The 19440-nt window shown below is 43.0% G+C and overlaps 1 protein-coding gene across 5 annotated transcripts in view; it reads left to right on the top strand.

Annotated features, from left to right (window-relative positions):
* The first annotated feature begins 9112 nt into the window (after window positions 1-9112).
* Window positions 9113-19440, top strand: part of Spire1 (spire type actin nucleation factor 1) — a 125538-nt gene continuing 115210 nt past the window's right edge. For 2 of the 5 annotated variants that reach the window (XM_052742381.1, XM_052742380.1), the window contains exon 1: window positions 9113-9507. In XM_052742381.1, coding sequence (XP_052598341.1) covers window positions 9222-9507 — 286 coding nt within the window. In that variant the 5' untranslated portion in view covers window positions 9113-9221. The remainder of the gene's footprint in view (window positions 9508-19440) is intronic. The other 3 variants (XM_052742382.1, XM_052742383.1, XM_052742384.1) reach the window with 3 other exon arrangements.

Here is a 19440-nt window from a genome sequence, read left to right as displayed (position 1 = left end):
TTTTTGGATGTCTGACTTTTTTTTTTACATTGACTTCGTGTGTGTGTGTGTGTGTGTGTGTGTGTGTGTGTGTGTGTGTGTGTGTCTGTGTGTGTCTGTGTCTGTGTGTGTGTCTGTGTGTGTACACGTACGTACGTACGTACATACGTACGTACGTACGTACATGTGGATATGTGTCACAGAGTAGGTGGAAATCAGGACAACTTTCAGGAGAAGGTGCTGTCTTTCATGCTGGAGATTGAACTCAGGTCATCAGACTTGGCAGCAAGTAAGTGCCTTTACCTGCTGAGCCATTTCACTGGCCTAAAACTTATTTTTTGAAATTAAAATCTAAAGATATTGTGCCAGGCAGAGGCAGAGGCAGGTGATCTCTGTGAATTCGAGGCCACCCTGGACTATAGAACCAGTTCCAGGACAGCCAGAGCTATACAGAGAAATTCTGTATTAAAAACCAAAAACAAAAAAACGAAAGAACTCACCTCAAGATATCTTAAAACTTAAAAAATATTGTGAAGTGAATATTTATGACTTTACTTTTTTTAGATGTCTGAAAATATTATTCTTGGTTTTGATCTCTTGAAGACTGACATAGTCACTTTAGAGAATTAATCTGTTACCAGAATTACACATAAAGCCATCAACAGAAAATTGCTTGTAATTTTCAACTTTTGAGACCAACTATGAGGCACTTATAAAGAAGCTGTATGTATTGAGATCAAAGATCTTTTATCATTAGGTTGGACCTTCTGCCTTCCTGTATATTAACACATGTATTTCAGCATGCTTTGCTATAAATTCTAAAATAAATTTGTTACAATAGAGTCTGGTAAGAGCACTGACTGCTCTTGCAGAGTACCTGTGTTCAATTCCCAGCACCCACATGCAGCCCACAACTGTCTGTAAGTCCAGTTCCAGGGGAGCTGACACCCTCACACAATCAGACAGGCAGGCAGACCCGCAGGCAAAATGCCAATGCGCTTTTAAAAAAAGAGAGGAAAAGATGGTTATGCAGTTAATTCATTGATCAGTAGAATTCTTGTGCTAATTTTTTGTCTTAGTTCCCCTTCCTGTTGCTGTGACAAAGTGCCATGATGAAAGCGACTCAAGGAAGGCAGGGTTTGTTTTGGCTCTAGTGGGAGGTTGCACTGGTCAGGGGAGTAGCGCTTGAAGCTGCTGAAGAAGAGTTTCTTCACAGTCCACCAGGGATCCCAGCCTAGGGCAGGTGCAACCTTCTGTCAGGGTGGGTCTTCTTAAATCCCTCCTAGGTGTGCCTGGAAGCTTGCCAAGGCGGGGATTCCAGATCTTGTGATACTGACAGTCAGTATGTTCCTTTGGGTCTCTCTCTCTCTGTCTCTCTGTCTCTGTCTCTGTCTCTGTCTCTGTCTCTCTCTCTCTCTCTCTCTCTCTCTCTCTCTCTCCTCTCTCTCATTTTTCAAGACAGAGTTTCTGTGTGTAGCCCTGGCTGTCCTGGAACTCACAGAGATCCACCTGCCTCTGGCTCCGCCACCACTGCCCAGCTCTTTTGGATCTTTTGAGACAGTCTTTTTATGTAGCTATTGCTGGTCTCAAACTCTAGGCAATCCTCCTGCCTCAGTCTCCCAAGTGCTTTATTACAGTTGTCCATCACCACATCCAGTAATAAGTTTTATCTTTAAGAATTAAACTTGGGGGCTGGAGAGGTGGCTCAGTGGTTAAGAGCATCGACAGCTCTTCCAAAGGTCCTGAGTTCAGTTTCCACCAACCACATGGTAGCTCACAGCCATCCTTGAAGGGATCTGATGTCCTCTTCTGGTATGTAGGTGTATATGCAGATAGAGCACTGTATACATAAAATAAATCTTAAATTTTTTGTTTTGTTGTTTGTTTTTCGAGACAGGGTTTCTCTGTGTAGCTTTGGTGGCTATCCTGGATTTGGATCTCACTCTGTAGACCAGGCTGGCCTCAAACTTACGGAGATCTGCCTGGCTGTGCCAACCCAATGCTGGGATTAAAGGAGTTCACCACCACCGCCTGGCTGTAAATGCTTTTAAATATTGGAGTTTTGGTATTTTCTTCTGAGGTTTTATTGGTATATTTCTTATAATTATATTTGATTTATAGTTGACATATGATGAATACATTTGAAACCCATTTTCCTATGGCATAACAGAGTTTGAACGAAATGATGTATAGACTTTTTGTTTATAGAATTATTTTTATGTATGTATGTGTGCCTGCTTGTCTGCATGTGCACCATGTCCATGCAGTGTCCTCAGGTCAGATGAGGGTGTCCTTGGAAGTACAAGACTTCAATGTTTACGAAAAGCAATATATCTGTTTTTTCTTTTGTGGTTCGTGGTTGTGACTGAAGAATCTGTTGCCGAATCTGTAGCTGCACAGATACACATTCTCTTCTCAGCTTTAAGTTTTCAGTGAACCATATAAGGTGTAGGGTGAGGGTAGTGCAATGGCACTCTTTGTTTTAGAAACTTTCCCCCTAGCCCGGCGGTGGTGGTGGTGGTGGTGTACGCTTTAATCCCAGCACTTGGGAGGCAGAGGCAGGTGGATCTCTGGGTTTGAGGCCAGCCTGGTCTACAAAGCAAGTTCCAGGACAGCCAGGACTGTTGCACAAAGAAACTGTCTCAAAAAACCAAAAGAAGAAAAGTTTTCACCTTGGTCTTGTCTTCTTGAAGAAAACGATTTGGCCATAGATGTACATGTTTTCTCTTGAGTCACAATTCTCTTCCTATTATGCCAGTACTACCCTTTTTTTTTTTTTTTAAACAATCCCATTTATGTGGCCTAGGATTCATTCAGTAAACCAGACTGGCTTGGAACTTGCTACAGTCCCAAGTGCTAGGATTACAGGTGTGTACGTACCATCAAGCCCAGTTTGTGACAGTTATCTTTCTGAGGCAGGGTTTCACATAAGCCAGGTTGGCATTAAATTCACTCTGGTAACCTGAGGGTTACTGAATTTTTGGTCCTCTTGACTCTGCCTCCTGAGTCCTGGGATTACAGATGTGTGCCACCACACCCAGTTCTATGTAGTAGTGGAAGCCAAACCAGAGCCTTATGCCCACTAGGCAAGCACTTTACCAATGGCACTACACCCCTAGCAATACACATTTTTATAACTGTTTCTTTATAGTGGAGTTCTGTGCTTGGGAAAGTGAATTCACAACCTTGTTCTTTTTCTAAGGTCACTTAAGTTATTCTGGGTACCTTGAAATTCCATGTAAATTTTAGAACCAGATTTTCAGTTTATATTAGGAAGAAAAAAAAAAGCGGGGGTTGGGGGAGCCTGGAGAAATGGCTCAGAGATTAAGAGCACTGACCAGAGGTCCTGAGTTCAGTTCCCAGCAACCACATGGTGGCTCACAGCCACCTGCAATGAAATCTGGTGCTCTCTTCTGGTGTGCAAGCATACATGCAGGCAGAACTCTGTATACCTTTTTTTTTTAAGCAAGCTGGTGGGGTGGGGCAGGCAGGGGAGAGAAAGTCAGCTGGTGTTCTAATGGGTCACTTGGAATATGTGGAACACGTTGGGGAATGTTGCTTTTCATGATCATAACCTCTTCCATTCTTAAACTTTCAACTGATCCATGTCTTTGAATCTAAAGTTTATCTTAAACAGATGACATATAACTGAATCTATTTTAAAATCCAGTTGAAAGTCTGTGTGTCTTGATGGGATTGTTAAATAGATTCACACTTGGGTTCAGTGGTAGAACATATGCTTAGCATGTGGAAGAGTATGTATTGAATTCCCAATAACCTCTTCAAGAAAAATACATTCACATTCATTATTATATATTCATTATTATTGATATAGTTATACTTAGGCCTACCATTTTACTTTTTATTTTTTTCTAATACCTGCTTTGTTCTTTTTAAAGATTTATGTTATGTATACATTGAATGTATACATTGTTCTGCCTTCATGTATTCCTTCAGGCCAGAAGAGAACACCAGATCTCATTGCAGATGGCTGTGAGCCACCATGTGGTTGTTGGGAATTGAACTCAGGACCTCTGGAAGAGCAGCCAGTGCTCTTAACCGCTGGGCCATCTCTCCAGCACGTTTTGTTCTTTTGTTCCTCCTTTCCTACTGTCTTGTTTTGGGGTGTTGGTGTCCCTATATCTTGTGAGCCCCACTATGATATCCCCTTCCTCAAGACAGAACTTTGCTGTGCAGCCCAGATTGCTCTCAAACTTGAGATCCTCCTGCCTCAGTTTCCCCAGTGCTGGGATTACATATGTGTACCACCATGCTCTTCTTCTTTTTTCCTCCCTCACCCCTTCTTTTTTTTTTCCCTCACTACTGCCTTTATTTTATGTTAAGTGACTGTTCTGTAACGTGACAAACACTCACACTCCTGAGCCATCTCCTCAGCCCCAGGTCCTTTATAAAAAAGTATCTTCAGCATTAATTATTTTGAGAATATGCCTTTTTTTTTTTTTTTTTTTTTTTTTTTTTTTTTTTTTTTTTTTTTTTTTTTTTTTTAAAGACAGAGTTTCTCTATGTAGTCCTGGCTGTTCTGGAGCTAGCAATGTAGACCAGGCTGGCCTTGAACTCAGAGAGATCTGCCTGCCTTTGCCTAGGGTTAAAGGTATATATCACCATGCCAGGCTTGAGACTATGTCTTTAGTCAGATGTGATGGCTCATACATGTAATCACAACACTCCAAAGGTTGAGAAAGAGTTGCTACCTTGAACTACTTAAGTTTCAGGTAGGTCTGAGCTACAGAATGAGACTGTGTCAAAAAAATTATTTAAATGGTACATTTATCTTCTAAAGTGTATATAGGAGAGAGTCCAATCATTTGGTTGGTACTTGTATTTGTGTATGTGTATGTGCATTTTTTTTGTGTGTCTGTATATGTACATTTGTGTGTGCGCGTATGTGTACACGTGTGTAGAGGCCAGAGGTGTAGTTACTGAGGATTAAACTTAGGTCCTCTGCAATAGCAACAAGTGCTCTTAACTGCGGGGCTGTCTCTCCAGCCCAAGACTGTAAGTTAGCCTTCGTGATGACTTATAATTGTTTTATAGGGATGAGACCATGTCAATCCGGTGGAAAGCAATTACTATGGGAGATGATGGAGGTGACAAAGCCTAAATGCCAATTAATTTACAAAAACTAATCAAGGAGGATGGCCTAGTTTGGGAATTTCAGCTAGGGTTTTAAACAGTCATAATGGTCTCCTCCTAGACTTGATAGGAGGAGGGCTAAGTGTCGGCAGCAGAGAAGAGTGGTCAGGAGGCCTGGACTCCACCTCCACCCTCTCACTTACCAGCCCTACATTTGTCTTGCGACTGTGTCATCCCACCTGTAAGACAGTGATAATAATAACTCCGCCTTTAGTTTTTGTAACTGGAGAAAGAAAGCACTAAAATTCACTACAATATAAGGACTATAATGATTGACATTGGAAATTGAGGTTACAACATGGAAAAAACCCACTGTTCTATTTTTTTTCCCCTTTTGGTGTACTTTTCTAGGTGAATGTGCCTCTTAGGAGCGTTTGTCTGGGAGTGTCTGGGATAAGCTTGGGCTGCACAGATAGGACGTGCTCCCCAAAGGCCTCGGAGCAGCTCAGCCTGCCTCACGTCCAGAGTATCAAGCATGAAGTACAATTATTCTACAAAAATGATAAGTAAATATAAGAAAAACTCTCCAGGATCCTATTTTTAAAATAAACATAAGAAAATCAAGGAAAACTTAAGATTATATTCTGAGTTACCCATGCCATTTTCTTTTACTAATCTCCTGACACTTTGAAGATATCTTAAATGTTGACTTGGATTGTTTGGACATTCTAAATATATAAAGTCACTTTTAGAAACCCGAATTACAGTCAGGTGGTGGTGGCTCATGCCTTTAGTCCCAGCACTCAGGAGGTAGAGCCAGGAGGATCTATGTGAGTTCGAGGCCAGCCTGGTCTACAGAGTGAGATCCAGGACAGGCACCAAAACTACACAGAGAAACCCTGTCTTGAAAAACAAAAACAAAACAAACAAACAAAAAACCCTGAATTACAGAGTAAAAAAAAAAAAGCCAGTGAGAGTAACTCAAATGAAATATACCAAACATAAAGGTATTTGAGCCTGTTGAGACTGAATGGAAAATAAGAAGCAGAAAGCTGCCCACGATGGCAGAGGATTCCAGGGATCCACAAGGAGCATGGCATCCCTTGAGCAGCTAGCCGTCACTCAGAAGAGAATGTCATGATGGTGGACGAGGGGCTCATCAAAACTGCAAGATACTGAAAATCTCCATACACACACAGTGTCCAGTGTTCAGCTACAACCTGAGTAGATGCGTACTAGAATATGGACATGATTTTAAGGATTTTCCTCCTACGTGTTCTGTGTCGAGAAGGAATGTCAGTGTTCTAGTTGTCATCTGGCTTCAACTTAATTACATGTATGCTCACAAAAGGCAGAGCATCTACTTCATATTACATATCAGAATTTGTACTTAACAAAAGCAAACTCAAACCTCTCTTTGTGTATAACCTTCCAGTGACTCATGGTATTTTTCCCTTTCAAAATGTTTACATTTTAAAATTATTACTCAGGAAATGAAAACAATCCTGGGGTTGCAAATCAGCTTTCAAAGAATTTAAAAAAATATTCAACATGGGGATTGTGGGTAGAGCTAAGTTGTTAGTGTTATTGCCTAGCATGCAGGAACCCTGGGTTTGACCCTGCATAAATCAAGCATGGGTACACAGTCAAGAGTTATCCTTGGCTACACAGAGAATTAGAAGCCAGCCTGGGCTGCATAAAATTCTAATTCTATGGGCTAGAGAGATGGCTCAGTGGTTAAGAGTATTGGCTGCTCTTTCAGAGGGCCTGGGTTTAATCCCCAGCACCCACATGGCAGCTCACAACTGTCTGTAAGTCCAGGATCCAACACCCTCACACAGACGTACATATAGGCAAAACACCTATAAAATAAAAATAATTTTAAAAATTCTAAAATTTGGATTTTAACAAAATTTTTGCTCATTTCCACCTCTTTCCTCCTTCTCCACATTGTTATAGTTATTTGGGTGTTTATTTACTGCCCTGTTTGAGTGAATGGCTCATGGAATCCTTTCATTAATCCATTTAACATGTTTTGAGTGGGTAAGGCAAGGTCAAAACTGGTTCGTGTGCCATGGGCAGCAATACTCCATAAGGCCAGAAGATGGTGATGTTGTCCACAAAAGTGGCCCATTTGTTTCCCTGCATTGTTCAAAAAAAATTTTAAGCTCCTCTGTATTTTCAAAAGCCACACAGGATCCAGGGCATCTGTGGTTGGTATGTGGAATGAATAAAATATTTCTTAATTAAAAAAATAAAATAGCAAAATTTGGGAATGTTAGCATATTAATGTTATCATAGTAATTCTAGTATTACTATGTATTACTCTCACACACAAGCAACGAGAAAGGTCTTTGCCTCGGAGCTTTGTTGTACATAAATGCCGCATTATTTATTTCTTACATTTGTGTGTGTGTGTGTGTGTGTGTGTGTGTGTGTGTGTGTGTATGTGTGTGTGTGTGTTGTGTATATGCACATGCTCACCGAGTTCAGAGACCAACTTTGTGGGTGTGGGTTCTCTCCTACAACTTTATGGTCTGTCTGTCAGGCTTGGCAGCAAGGTCCTGTCACCTGCTGAGCCATCTCGCTGGCCCCAACTAATAATTCAGTGATTCTACTTGAGAGGTTTGTTTTACAAAAGGGTGCTCACGGAGCTTTTTTCCTCGATTGCCTCTCCATTTCTTACCCTTAACGACTTTCTGTTTTTCTTTCAATTCCTGCTGTCTGCATGGTGACATCTTGCACATTACCTAACCATGATGATGTCTACTATAAGATTAGCTGTAGCGTGCATTTCCCCACATTCCACATAGAATGGTACCTACTTTGATTTTCTTACTTGGTTGATGCTACAACTCTAGGGATTTCGAAGACTAGCCTGGGTGGGATGTTACCAATTAAAACCATCTACCAATGGATGGACATTTTAAGAACTATCTGTTTAATCGCACACTTGAATGGGTTCAGGGAGGTCCCTTAGCTTTGTCTCTGACACCAACTCCTTCTCATATGACAGGCTGGGTTAACTGGGCTAGGATGAGCGTGGTTATCGGAGATTACCCCAGGAAGTCTGTTGTAACATTTCAAACGAATCTGAAAGGCTGCCTTAATGAATCCCTGAGCACTGTGCACCGCACCCCAGGCCTTGATCTAGGCTTTCGGAGAATTCGGCGAGGCAAGCCCAAGACCGCTGTCCTCATTGAATGTGTGAGCCGAGAGAGAATACCCAGACACAAGAAACCTAAGGTGTATGTATGTATGTATACCTTGCGATCTCACTCAGGAAGCCAAGCTGAAGAATAATTGCCAGTTCAAGGCCAGTTTGGGTTACCCAGGGAGACTGTTTCAAAATAAATGTATATATAAATATATCTAAAGATTAATTTTACAAATGGACAGGGACAGTATGTGTCGAGTGGCCAGGAGAAATGGCCACGAGGTTCGAGGGGCCACGGGGAGCCGTGCTCACGGGCCAAAGCCGGGAGGCCACGGGCAGCCAGGTGCGGGGGGGGGGGGGCGATTCAGATGACCGTTTCTTTTTTTAGCAATTCGCCCCAGATTGAATTCAAGTTCTTAAATAGACCACGAGCGAGCCGAGGCGAGACGAACCGGGTGACAGCGACAGGGCGGCCAGACGCCAGCACAGTCCGCGCGCGCAGACCCTGCCGAACCCACAGCCCCGGCCCCGGCCAAGCCGTCGCCCCTCGCACGTCACTCACACCGGGGGCGACGCCCCCAGGCCACGCTCGGCGCTCGGCCGCACGTCACTCACACGGGGGGCGACGCCCCCCCAGGCCGTGCTCGCCCCTCGCCGCACGTCACTCACTTCGGGGGCAACGCCCCCAGGCCTCGCGCCGCGCTCGACCGCGCGGCCCCCGAAGACAGAACGAAGCGAGGAGGGGCGGGGCGAGGCGGGGCGGGGCGGGGCGAGCGGACGCCATCGCCGCGCTACCGGCCGGCGGCGTGCTGGCCAGCGCCGAGCGCCGCGGCGTCCCCGCCTAGTCCCCGCGGCGGCGCGCGGCCGGCCTGGGCGGCGGCGGCCCGGGGATGCGGAGGCGGCGGCGGCGGCTGGCGGAGACGATGCTCCGGAGCTGAGGAGACGCGGCACCCCCCGAGCGCCGGCCGGCCAGCGCAGCGACGTGGGCCGCATGGCGCAGCCCTCCAGTCCGGGCGGCGAGGGGCCGCAGCTCGGCGCCACGGGGGGCCCCCGGGACTCGCTGAGCCTGGAGGAGATCCTGCGCCTCTACAACCAGCCCATCAACGAGGAGCAGGCGTGGGCCGTGTGCTTCCAGTGCTGCGGCTCCCTGCGCGCCGCCGCCCGCCGCCAGCCCCACCGCCGGGTGCGCTCGGCCGCGCAGATCCGCGTCTGGAGGGACGGCGCCGTCACCCTGGCGCCCGCCGCCGGCGAAGAGGGAGAGCCGCCCCCCGCCTCCGGTGAGGTCGCGGCCCGACATCCCCCCCCCCCCAACACACACACACACACACACACACACACACACACACATCCCGGCCGATTGGGAGCCGGCGGGTGGCCCCGGGAGGGCGGGCGGGCGGGGCCGCGGGACCCGGGCTCCGGGGACGCTATGTGTGGCGTGTCCGCCGGTCTCGGCTGTTGACCGGTGGCTGCGCTCGGGGCGGGAGTGAGGGCTCAGAAGAGGCTCGCGTGAGGTCCTGTCGGGAAGATTCCATCTTTGGGAAATGAGCAGTCGTCACTAGTCCTTGGGAATGCCAGGGAAGCCGCCGAGCCCCGAGAATTCTGCTATTTTGGAGAGCAATAGAATAAATGATGTGACTCTGGGTACTGAGTGTGGAAAATTTGCTGTGATGAAAAGTACAGATATATATATTATATATATAATATATATATTATATATATACAGGCCATTTGGGTAACATTGCTTTTAGTTAGTACGCATACGTTCTTCATGACTTGCCACCTAAACAGTGACACATAACCAGGAGCTTACTCACATGCTGTATTGATGGTAAGACTGGTAATAGGTTTTCCCTATCCGGTTTTATCTAATTCATTCTTTGAGAAGCAAGTCTATTAAAAACATAGCAAAACATTCCACCTTCACCTTTAGAAAGTTGATGGAAGTGTCAAAATGCTTAAGGTGGAAAATGTAATTAGAATAGTCTGTAAAATGACAGTGAAAATTCTTTCCTAAATTCAGTATTATCAGTGCTACCAGAATGTTCTCTCATATTTTTTTTAGTTAAAATAAGCATAGCTTTATTAATTAATGTAAAGCCAGCCTTGTGATGTATTAAAAACCTCAGTGTTGCACTATTTTCGGAATACTGTGTGACGTTTTGATACACGTGTACCTTGAATGATATTTAAAGCTGGCTTTTTTTTTAATCTCTCTTTTTTTCTCCCTTCAAACGTTGATTTGATCTGTTGCTTGATTTTAGACTTGGCCATAGCAGATTACAATTTCAGTTGTAATTTATTTGTAAGATGCCATGAAAAGGTAATTTTCTCAAAACAAGGAGGCTTTGTCTTGGTCCCAAACTGTTTGAAGAGGAGAGTGTGTGCAGCCTCACTTCAGAAGAATCTTTGGTGGTATTGAAAGAACAGGCCTGGTTGTATGGTGTATCAAGGACTGTTGAAGAACTTGGCCCCAGAAGTGTTTTGACTATTTATCAGAGACTGATAGATTTGTTTAGGAATAGATTGTTTGTTGGAACGCTGAAATGAATGAGTTTTTACATCGTTGATATGACAATAATACACTTCAACAGTAAATAGATGTTAACCAGAAACTACAATGGGGTTTTAAAACTTATTTTCAAATTTGCCGCCATACTTGGGCAGGTCAGAGGACAGCGTGGTGGCACCTGTTCGACCTTTAAACCGGTTCTGGGGGGTCAAACTTGGGTTGCCAGGTTTGTGAGGCTAGCTCATTACTCACAGGGCCATCTCACCAGCCCTCTTAATTTATTTTCATTTTTACATTTTTTGGGACTAAGCCTTCTCCACTCTAGCTGAAGCTGTTCTTGAACTCTCGCTTCTTCTGCCTTCACCCCCCCCCCCCCATGCTAGGCTCTGCATGGGACCCCACACCCTCCTTTGTACTGGATTTATAACCATCTTCTTTCTCCTATCCCAGTTCATGACCTCTGCTACCAGATAGTCAGAGTAGTTGAGAGTCTGGAGCATCTCAGGGTTATATATGCTGGTTAAAATAGTTAGGGATGAAAGGAGGGGAAAATTAGAATAAAAATACATTGTATGAAAAAAGGTTTTGATAAAAATATTTAAGGTTGTCCATTTTCAAATGTTGTTATATTAGTTTATTTCCTCCTGGGATTTAAGAGTAGGTTCTTGGTTGTGGAAAATATGTGTCTTTAAACATTTCATCTTGATTTTTGTTTAAGACAGGGTCTCCTGTGGCCAGGGTAGGTCTCAAACATTCCATGAAACAGGGCTTGGCCTTGAACTTTTGATCTTCCTGCCTACAACGTCCCAAGTCGAAGTGCTTGGATTACAGATGTGTGCTATCATGCCCAGCTTTAAATCTTGTTTTTAATAAGTGATTAGTAATGCCTATTGGTTGCCTGCCCTGGACTCTTGGGGGAAAAATGTAATTAGTAGTTTGGTACTGGGTAAATTTTTTTTTCTTTTTTTTTTTTTTTGATACAGGGTCTCACTATGTAGCCCTGGGTGGCCTTGAACTCACAGATTTATCTGCCTCTGCTGGGATTAAAGGCTAGAGCCACCACACCCCACTTCAGGAATTCATTTTCTAACCCAGGCTGGTGGCCTGTAACTCACTCACCTTGAATAGCCCAGGCTGACCTTTAACTTGTGACAATCCTCCTGCTCCTCAAGTGCTGGGATTACAGCCAGGGGCTTCATCCTCAGCTCATTTCTTTTCCAAGGAGAGGTTTAGAGAAGTCCAGTGACATGTTCAAAGTCAAACTGGTAAACTCTGACTCAAACCCAGGTCTAAGCGTCACAGCTTTGAGAAGTGACAGAGATTTTGTTTGACTCCTCTCCTTCGGAGCTGAATGGCGTCAAGGAAAGTCCCCCAGTCTTCAAATGTCCAGGATGCTGTGGGGAATCAGTATCTCTCTTTTTTTTCTTTTTAAATCTGGGCAATGTATGCAGTAATGACATGACTCACAGATCCATCTTTACTCTGTGGCCCTCTCACACCACCATGGTGTCTTTTGTCTAACAGTTGTAAAAAACTCTTCACTAAAAATTGGGACAGATGTCGAGGACAGATGTCTCTTAATCTCAACACCATTGACATTTTGAGCCAAATAAGTCCCTGTTGTGGGCTGTCTTGTGGGCACATTTCTCTTTGCAGTATCTCGGGACTCTACCACTGGTTAACACTAACCCCCTTTTTTCATTGTGACAATAAAAGATACTGATTTATTTATTTTGAGATAAGGTCTCTCTATGTAGCTCTGGCTGTTCTGAACTCCCTATATAGACCATGCTGGCCTTGAACTCACAAAGATCCTCATGCCTCTGTCTCCCAAGTGCTGGGATTAAAGGCGTGTGCTATGATGTTTGGCAGTAAAAGATCTTTAGATGCCAGGCAGTCTTTGGACTGGGGACTGGAGAGATGGCTCAGTGATTTAGAGCACTTGTTCTTGCCGAGGACCTGGGTTCCATTCCCACCTACATGGAGATTCAGAACCACCTAAAACTCCAGTTCTAGGGGATCTGATGCCCTCTCTTGACCTCCACGTGCAACATACACACACACACACACACACACACACACACACACACACACAAAACCAAAACAAAACAAAACAAAAAAACACCACGGTGCATATATACATGTCAGCAAGACATTCATACACATAAAATAGATTTAAGAAAAATTAATTAAAAAAAGGTCTTCAGACATTGCCAGCTCTGCCACCGAGTAGTCCCGGCTGAGAAGTGGTGTTAGTAGTTGATGGGTGATACCCAGGATTGTGGCTGTTATCCTTGAGTCAGAATTCTTCACCTGTCTCTGTTCACGGAGCTGTTGAGTTGAATGAATGAGTACCGTAGCTCTTGCCCACCAGTATTACTCCATTGAATCTCATCAGGAAAAAGAGCGCCTCACATGCTTTTCTGATTTAGTTCCCGACGGAATACAGTAGAACGTTCCCTGTCCTACTTCTGACTTTACTTGTGGTGTGACCATGTTCATTATAATCTCAAAGGGAAAGAAAAAACTTGTCAACAACAACAGAAAACCCCAATCTTATTCCACGCATTCCAGTAACCTTTTTTTTGTATATTTACCTCATTGTATTGTAAGTAGTAGGTTTGTATGAGATAGTGTTAAAAACCCCAGAGATGAAGGTTTATTTTTTTTCCCCTTTGCCTATGTAGTTTCTATTTATTTTTTGGTGTGTTTGATGTATGTGTGGAAACAATGCCCAACAATATAAACATAATTTTATTTTGCCGAGTTGTATTAAAAATAAAAGAAAGAAAGAGTTGCAACCAGTGAAATTTAGATAATAGCCTAGCTCTTTCTAAGGTTAAAATGTTTATTTGTCTGAAATGTCACAAAGAAATGTTAACCGAGTCATATTAGAGATGAGAATCCCACGTGGCCCCATCAGCCGTTCAGTATTTAAATACTCATTAGACTGCAGTCAGTTTTAACTTTGGTTCCAAAATTTTGATGCACCTTTAGCTTTAGATGTATAAAGAACGTTTTAAAACTTGTGGGCCCATCTTGATTTTAAAGAACCTGAAGGGTTACGGTAGCAAGATAGGTTTTCCTGGGAGTAACAATGAAGGCTTGTGTGCATACTAATGAGAGGATCCCTCGGGGATGGTTTTTGGTATAGGGAACATTCAGGCTTTGTTTGGGATGTGAAAAGAGGGTATGATCAGTCAGGCTTCTCAGCAAGGTTCACGCTTATGTGAGGAGAGTGGTCTATTTGATTCTAAAGAAACAGTGTTTGTGGAAAAGGTGGACACAGTGAAAACGGGCTTCAGAATAGTCTAGTCCACTCTTGCTGTGTTTCTTGAGTGTTCATAGCCTGATTACTATCAGCTGTCTGTGTAAGAGTATATGTGTATGAGTCCAAGGGAGATGTCTGCGAGTCAGTGGTGGAATTACGGACTGCCGAAATACATTATTGATCACAAGAATAAGAAAGAGTCATCTTTGTTGCATGTGTCAGACTAGTTCAATTTAACAAACATATCTTGAATTTATATTTGTGCAGGCAGTATTCTGGTTTCCAGTGCAGTTTAAACGAATAGCTGTAAGAAGAAAAAAAATGTAAATACAGTGGTAAATTTACCATGAAGTTAATACTGCTTAAATGTCAAGCCTCTTACTCATCTAGTCTCTTTCCAGGAAGGTTTAATCACATGCTGAAATGCTCATTTGCAAAATGAAAACTGATTGGATAAAATTGCTGTCACTTTCAACTTCAGTTTACTCCTCAAATACTTACTGGGTTGGATTATCTCCAAATAGCCACAGCATTCTGGGGAGAAATTTGGGAATGATACTTTGTAGTTTTCTGTGTTTCTGCCTATGCCAAGGGATGTAAATAGTTTGATCATATTCAGATATTGATACTTAAGTTTGAACTCTGTTAAAAAAAAATGATTAGCTTAAGAGTTTTCACTGAAGCTGGGCAGTGGTGGCCCATGCCATTAATCCCAGCACTGGGGAGGCAGAGCCAGGCGGATCTTGGTGAGTTCGAGGACAGCCTGGTCTTGCAGAGCAAGCTCCAGGATAGGCACCAAAACTACAGAGAAACCCTGCCTCAAAAAAAAAAAAAAAAAAAAAAAAAAAAAAAAGTTTTCACTGAACAGAAGAAAGAGAAAAAACCCACATACATTTACCAATGGTTGTATGTTGACAGACTACTTAATACTCTGCATGCATGGTAACTCACATATCTGAAATCCCAGCATTCAGGAGGCTGAGACAGGAGGATTGCCAAAGGTTCAAGAACAGCCCGGGCTACCTAGTTAGAGATTGAGAGAGCATGCCCAGAGAGAATAGAACACAGCAGGCCAGTCAGTCACCCTGTTTGGTCACCTCCGAAGCATTTTTCTGTGTCATAGCGTCTGTAGCATAGAAACAGTCCCTATCTGTCTCCTGTATCAGTACTCAGGAGGCAGAGGCGGATGGAGCTCTAGTTCAAGGCCATCCCATCTACATAGCAAATTTCAGGCCAGCCAGGGCTACATAGCAATAGCCCAAAACAAAATGAAGAAAGAAGAAGAAAGGCCACCAGTAGTGAATAGGAAGTGCATCTTGTATTTACGTACCATGTCCCCAGTCTCTTGGGATCTATGGGAGTTTTTCACAAGTTTGGCTTTGCTTGTGTTTTCGTGACTAGACAGGGCTGTAGGTTTGGGGAGAATACCAGAGTGGTGACGGTCTCATCTTCTTACATTATATCTGGGCACATGGCATCCCATGTAACATTGATGTTCTGGTAGTTGGCTCAAGACAGTGTTTATCAAGTTATTTTTGCACTAAAAGTTATTTGTACCTTTCTATATGATTGTTTAGGAATGACACTTAAAAAATAAATCTAATTAAAAGGTTTCGTTTTTTTTTTTTTAGTTGTTATGAATCATACCCAGGACCTTGCATATGCTGGGCCTTCACTCTACTGCTAAGCACTCCACCATCTCTAAAACCTCACCTTTAATTCTAGTTCAGATTTGTTTACATTTAGTCTCCTTACTGAAATTTGGATTTTATAAACTATTTTGTTTGCCACCTCTTCTATATTAATAGTCTGTTGGTTTTTTCCCCCCCTTTTTGAGACAGGGTTTCTCTGTGTAGCTCTGGCTGTCCTGGAACTCAATTTGTAGACCACGCTGGCCTTGAACTCACAGAGATCCACCTGCCTCTGCGTCCTGAGTGCTGGAATTAAAGACATGTGGCACCACTGCTAGGCGCACTGGTGGCGCACGTCTTTAATCCCAGCACTTGGAGGCAGAGCCAGGCAGATCTCTGTGAGTTCCAGGAAAGGCGCAAAGCTACACACAGAAATCCTGTCTAAAAGAAGAAAAAGAAAAGCTGGCTAGAAACAAGCCAAGCTAAGGTTGGGCATTCATAAGAAAGAATAAGTCTCCATGTATTTATTTGGGAGCTGGGTGGTGGGACCCCCAAGAGCAAAGAGTTAAAAAAACAAAACAAAACAAAAACAACAACGCGAACTATTTTCAATATGCACTCAAGACATTACTATCTTGATATTAAAGATAGACTTTCCTAGATATCAACAAGGGATTGGTTCTAGTGTTCCCCATCCCTTACCTTGTCAGGTACCAAAACCCCAGAATGCTCACGTCCCTTATGTAAGATGGTTAAGCGTTGCATGTGATCTGTGTGTATACCCTCCATACTTTAAATCATCTAGATCTAAAGGGATACCTAATGTAAGAGTCCTATAAATAGTTAGACTCCATTACTTGGTGTATAAGAAGGAACAAAGTGTGTATGTTTAGCAAGGATGCAGGCCTTTGTTGTTTTGTGGTTTTTGTGAATTCTTTCCATCTGTGATTGGCTGAATCACTGGTGTGGACCTCATGGATACAGAAGGCCTACTGCTTATGTGTTGTTTTTGTTGTACTATATACTTTCTGTGGGGCTACTCTTCTCTTGCCTGTATAATTTTTTTGCTTATTTTTTTCGTATTATATATCTGTCACTGTTGAGTTTGAAAATACCTATATTTTTTTATTGACTTTTTCCCCCTCCCTTTTGAGACAGGGTCTCACTTATACCAGGCTAGCCTTGAATTTACTATGTAGCTGATGTTGAACTTGACCTTAGATATCTTTGTTGTTTTTTAAGTAATTTTTTAAATTTTGAAATTATAGTATAATGACATCATTTACTCCTTCTCTTACCTCCTTTTTTTTTTTTGTTTGTTTTTTTGAGACATTTTCTTTGTGTAGCCTTGGCTGTACTAGAACTAGCTCTGTAGACCAAGCTGTCCTCGAACTTACAGAGATCTCTCTGCCTCTGCCTCCTGAGTGCTGGAATTAAAGGCTGCACTACCACCACTCGGCCCCTTTCCTCCTAATCCCTTCCACGCATTACCCTTGCTCTTTCTCAAATCCATAGCCTCTTTTTCTTTATTGTTACATACGTACGTACATCCATACATACATACATATGCATAAATACAACCTGCTCAGTCTGTTTGATGTTACCTGTATGTATATAATCTCAGGGCTGACCAGTGGGTATTGGGTAGCCAGCTGGAGGACTCTTCTCTGGAGAAGGCCATTTCTTTTGATTTCAGCACTCCCCAGTCGCCTGCAGTTCTTTGTCTAGGGTTGAAGCCTGAAAGCTCCCCTCTGTTAGCATGCTCATGGATGTCTTGTTGTTGACCTTGAACTTGTGATATTTCTGCCTTTTGAGTGCTTGGAGTATGCAGTGCTGGGGATCAAACCCTGGGCTTTTGAGCATGTTAAGCCAGCACTCTACCGCCTGAGTGACATCCTCAGCTCTTGTCCTAATTTTAAGGCAAATTTTAATGAAAATGTAATCTACAGAAAAGTATGTAACAATGTGAATACACTCATGCTTGTGCAAGCAGGACTCACATGACAAAACAGAACTTTTCTAACATCTGGAAAGGTTTGTCCTGTGCACCTTTAAGTCAGTGTGGTCAGAACTTCTGATGCGTAAGTTGTGCCTGCTTTCTGTCTCTCATGGAGAGATTTAGACAAAATAGATGTTCTTGTGTGACTTCTCTTTCTAAACTTTGTGAAATCAATTCAGAGTGTTGCATATAGTTTGTAGTTGGTTCATATTTTACTGTCACATTCCTTTGTATGACTATGCTGTTGATTCATTCCACTCTACATTGATATTTGGGATGCAGATACCCAATATTGTGAATAATGCTGCTTGAACATGCCTTTTGGTGAATAGATGTAGCATTTGTGTTGAGTAATATGCCTGAAAGGGCAGTTGCTCTTCATTTGTGTGTCTAACATTATAGTAGATACTATAAGTTTTCCAGAGTGATTGTACCTCACAAACTGAAGAGTTATTTTTATTTTATGTGTGTTTTGTCTGCATATATGTCTGTGTACCACACGCAGGTGGTACACATGGAGGCCAGAACAGGATGTTGGCTTCCCTGGAACTGGAGATACATGTAGTTGTGAGCCACTATATGGGTTCTGGGAATCGAACTCAGGTACTCTGAAAGAGCAGCTTGTGCTCTTAGCCACTGAGCCATCATATTTCTAGCCTATCTCACAAACTTTTAAAATTAAAGTCTTTCTGGGACATGTAGGTGACTATATCAATAATGTATATTTCACAGTAGTAAAATGAAATGAGGGCTGGTGGAATGGCTCAGTGGGTAAATACACCTTCTGGCAAGCCTGAAGATCTGAGTTTGATCCACGGAACGCACCCAGAGGCAGAACCAACTCCACTAGTTGTCTTCTGACCTCCTAGAATGCTGTGGCATATGGACCCCCCCCACACACAAACTCCTAGCATATACATCCACACACTATAATAATTCTTCAAAAAGTCTCAAGGCAGGGCATGGTGGCACATGCTTTTAATCCCAGCATTTTGAAGGTGTAGGGAGGCAGATCTCTGAGATGGACTCCAGCCTGGTCTACTTACTGAGTTTCAGGCTAGTGGGGATTACATTGTAAGACCCTGTCTCAACCAAAAAGAAAGTGTCTCAGTTTTGAAGAGACCAGGGACCCATGACAAATAAATGATACATGATATGTGAATCCTGGCATATGAAAAGGACAGTGGTGGAAAAACTGAAGAAATCTGAATTAGAAAAGAAAAGCAGAGGGAGAGGCAGGGTGATCTCTTGAGTTTGGAGGTCATCCTAGTTCATATAGGGAGTTCCAGGCCAGCCAGAGCTACATAGTGAGACCCTGTCTGCAAAAACAAAACAACCCCAGAAATGATAACACTTTAAGGTAGGTATTTATGTAGATATTTTAATGTAGGTATTTGATCATCTAAAATGTGTTGAAATATCACTTTACATTTCATAAATATGTATAGTTTTATTTGTCCACTTTACTTGTACATTTTTTACCCCCTCTGAGACAGGGTTTCTCTGTGTAACAGTCCTGGCTGTCCTGGAACTCGCTTTGTAGACCAGTCTGGCCTTAAACTCACAGAGATCCTCCTGCCTCTCCCAAGTGCTGGGATTAAAGGTGTACACCACCACTGACTAGCCACATAAGTGTTTTTATTTGTGGTATGTGGAGGGATTATAGTCTTAATAATAATAACCTCAGGGCCTCTATTTAGCTTCTGAAAACTTTAAATCTTACATGCTTTCACACTGCTTGTGCTAATGCTTTTTTTTTTTAATTAGGACTATTGTCTTCTCATTTTGCTGCTTTCTCTA

Source organism: Peromyscus californicus, unplaced genomic scaffold (genome assembly GCF_007827085.1).
Source record: "Peromyscus californicus insignis strain IS unplaced genomic scaffold, ASM782708v3 Scaffold_17__1_contigs__length_78620276, whole genome shotgun sequence".
In the NCBI taxonomy this organism is placed as follows: domain Eukaryota; kingdom Metazoa; phylum Chordata; class Mammalia; order Rodentia; family Cricetidae; genus Peromyscus; species Peromyscus californicus.
The sequence above is the reverse complement of the archived record's forward strand: the minus strand, read 5'-3'. Positions and strand labels throughout refer to the sequence as shown.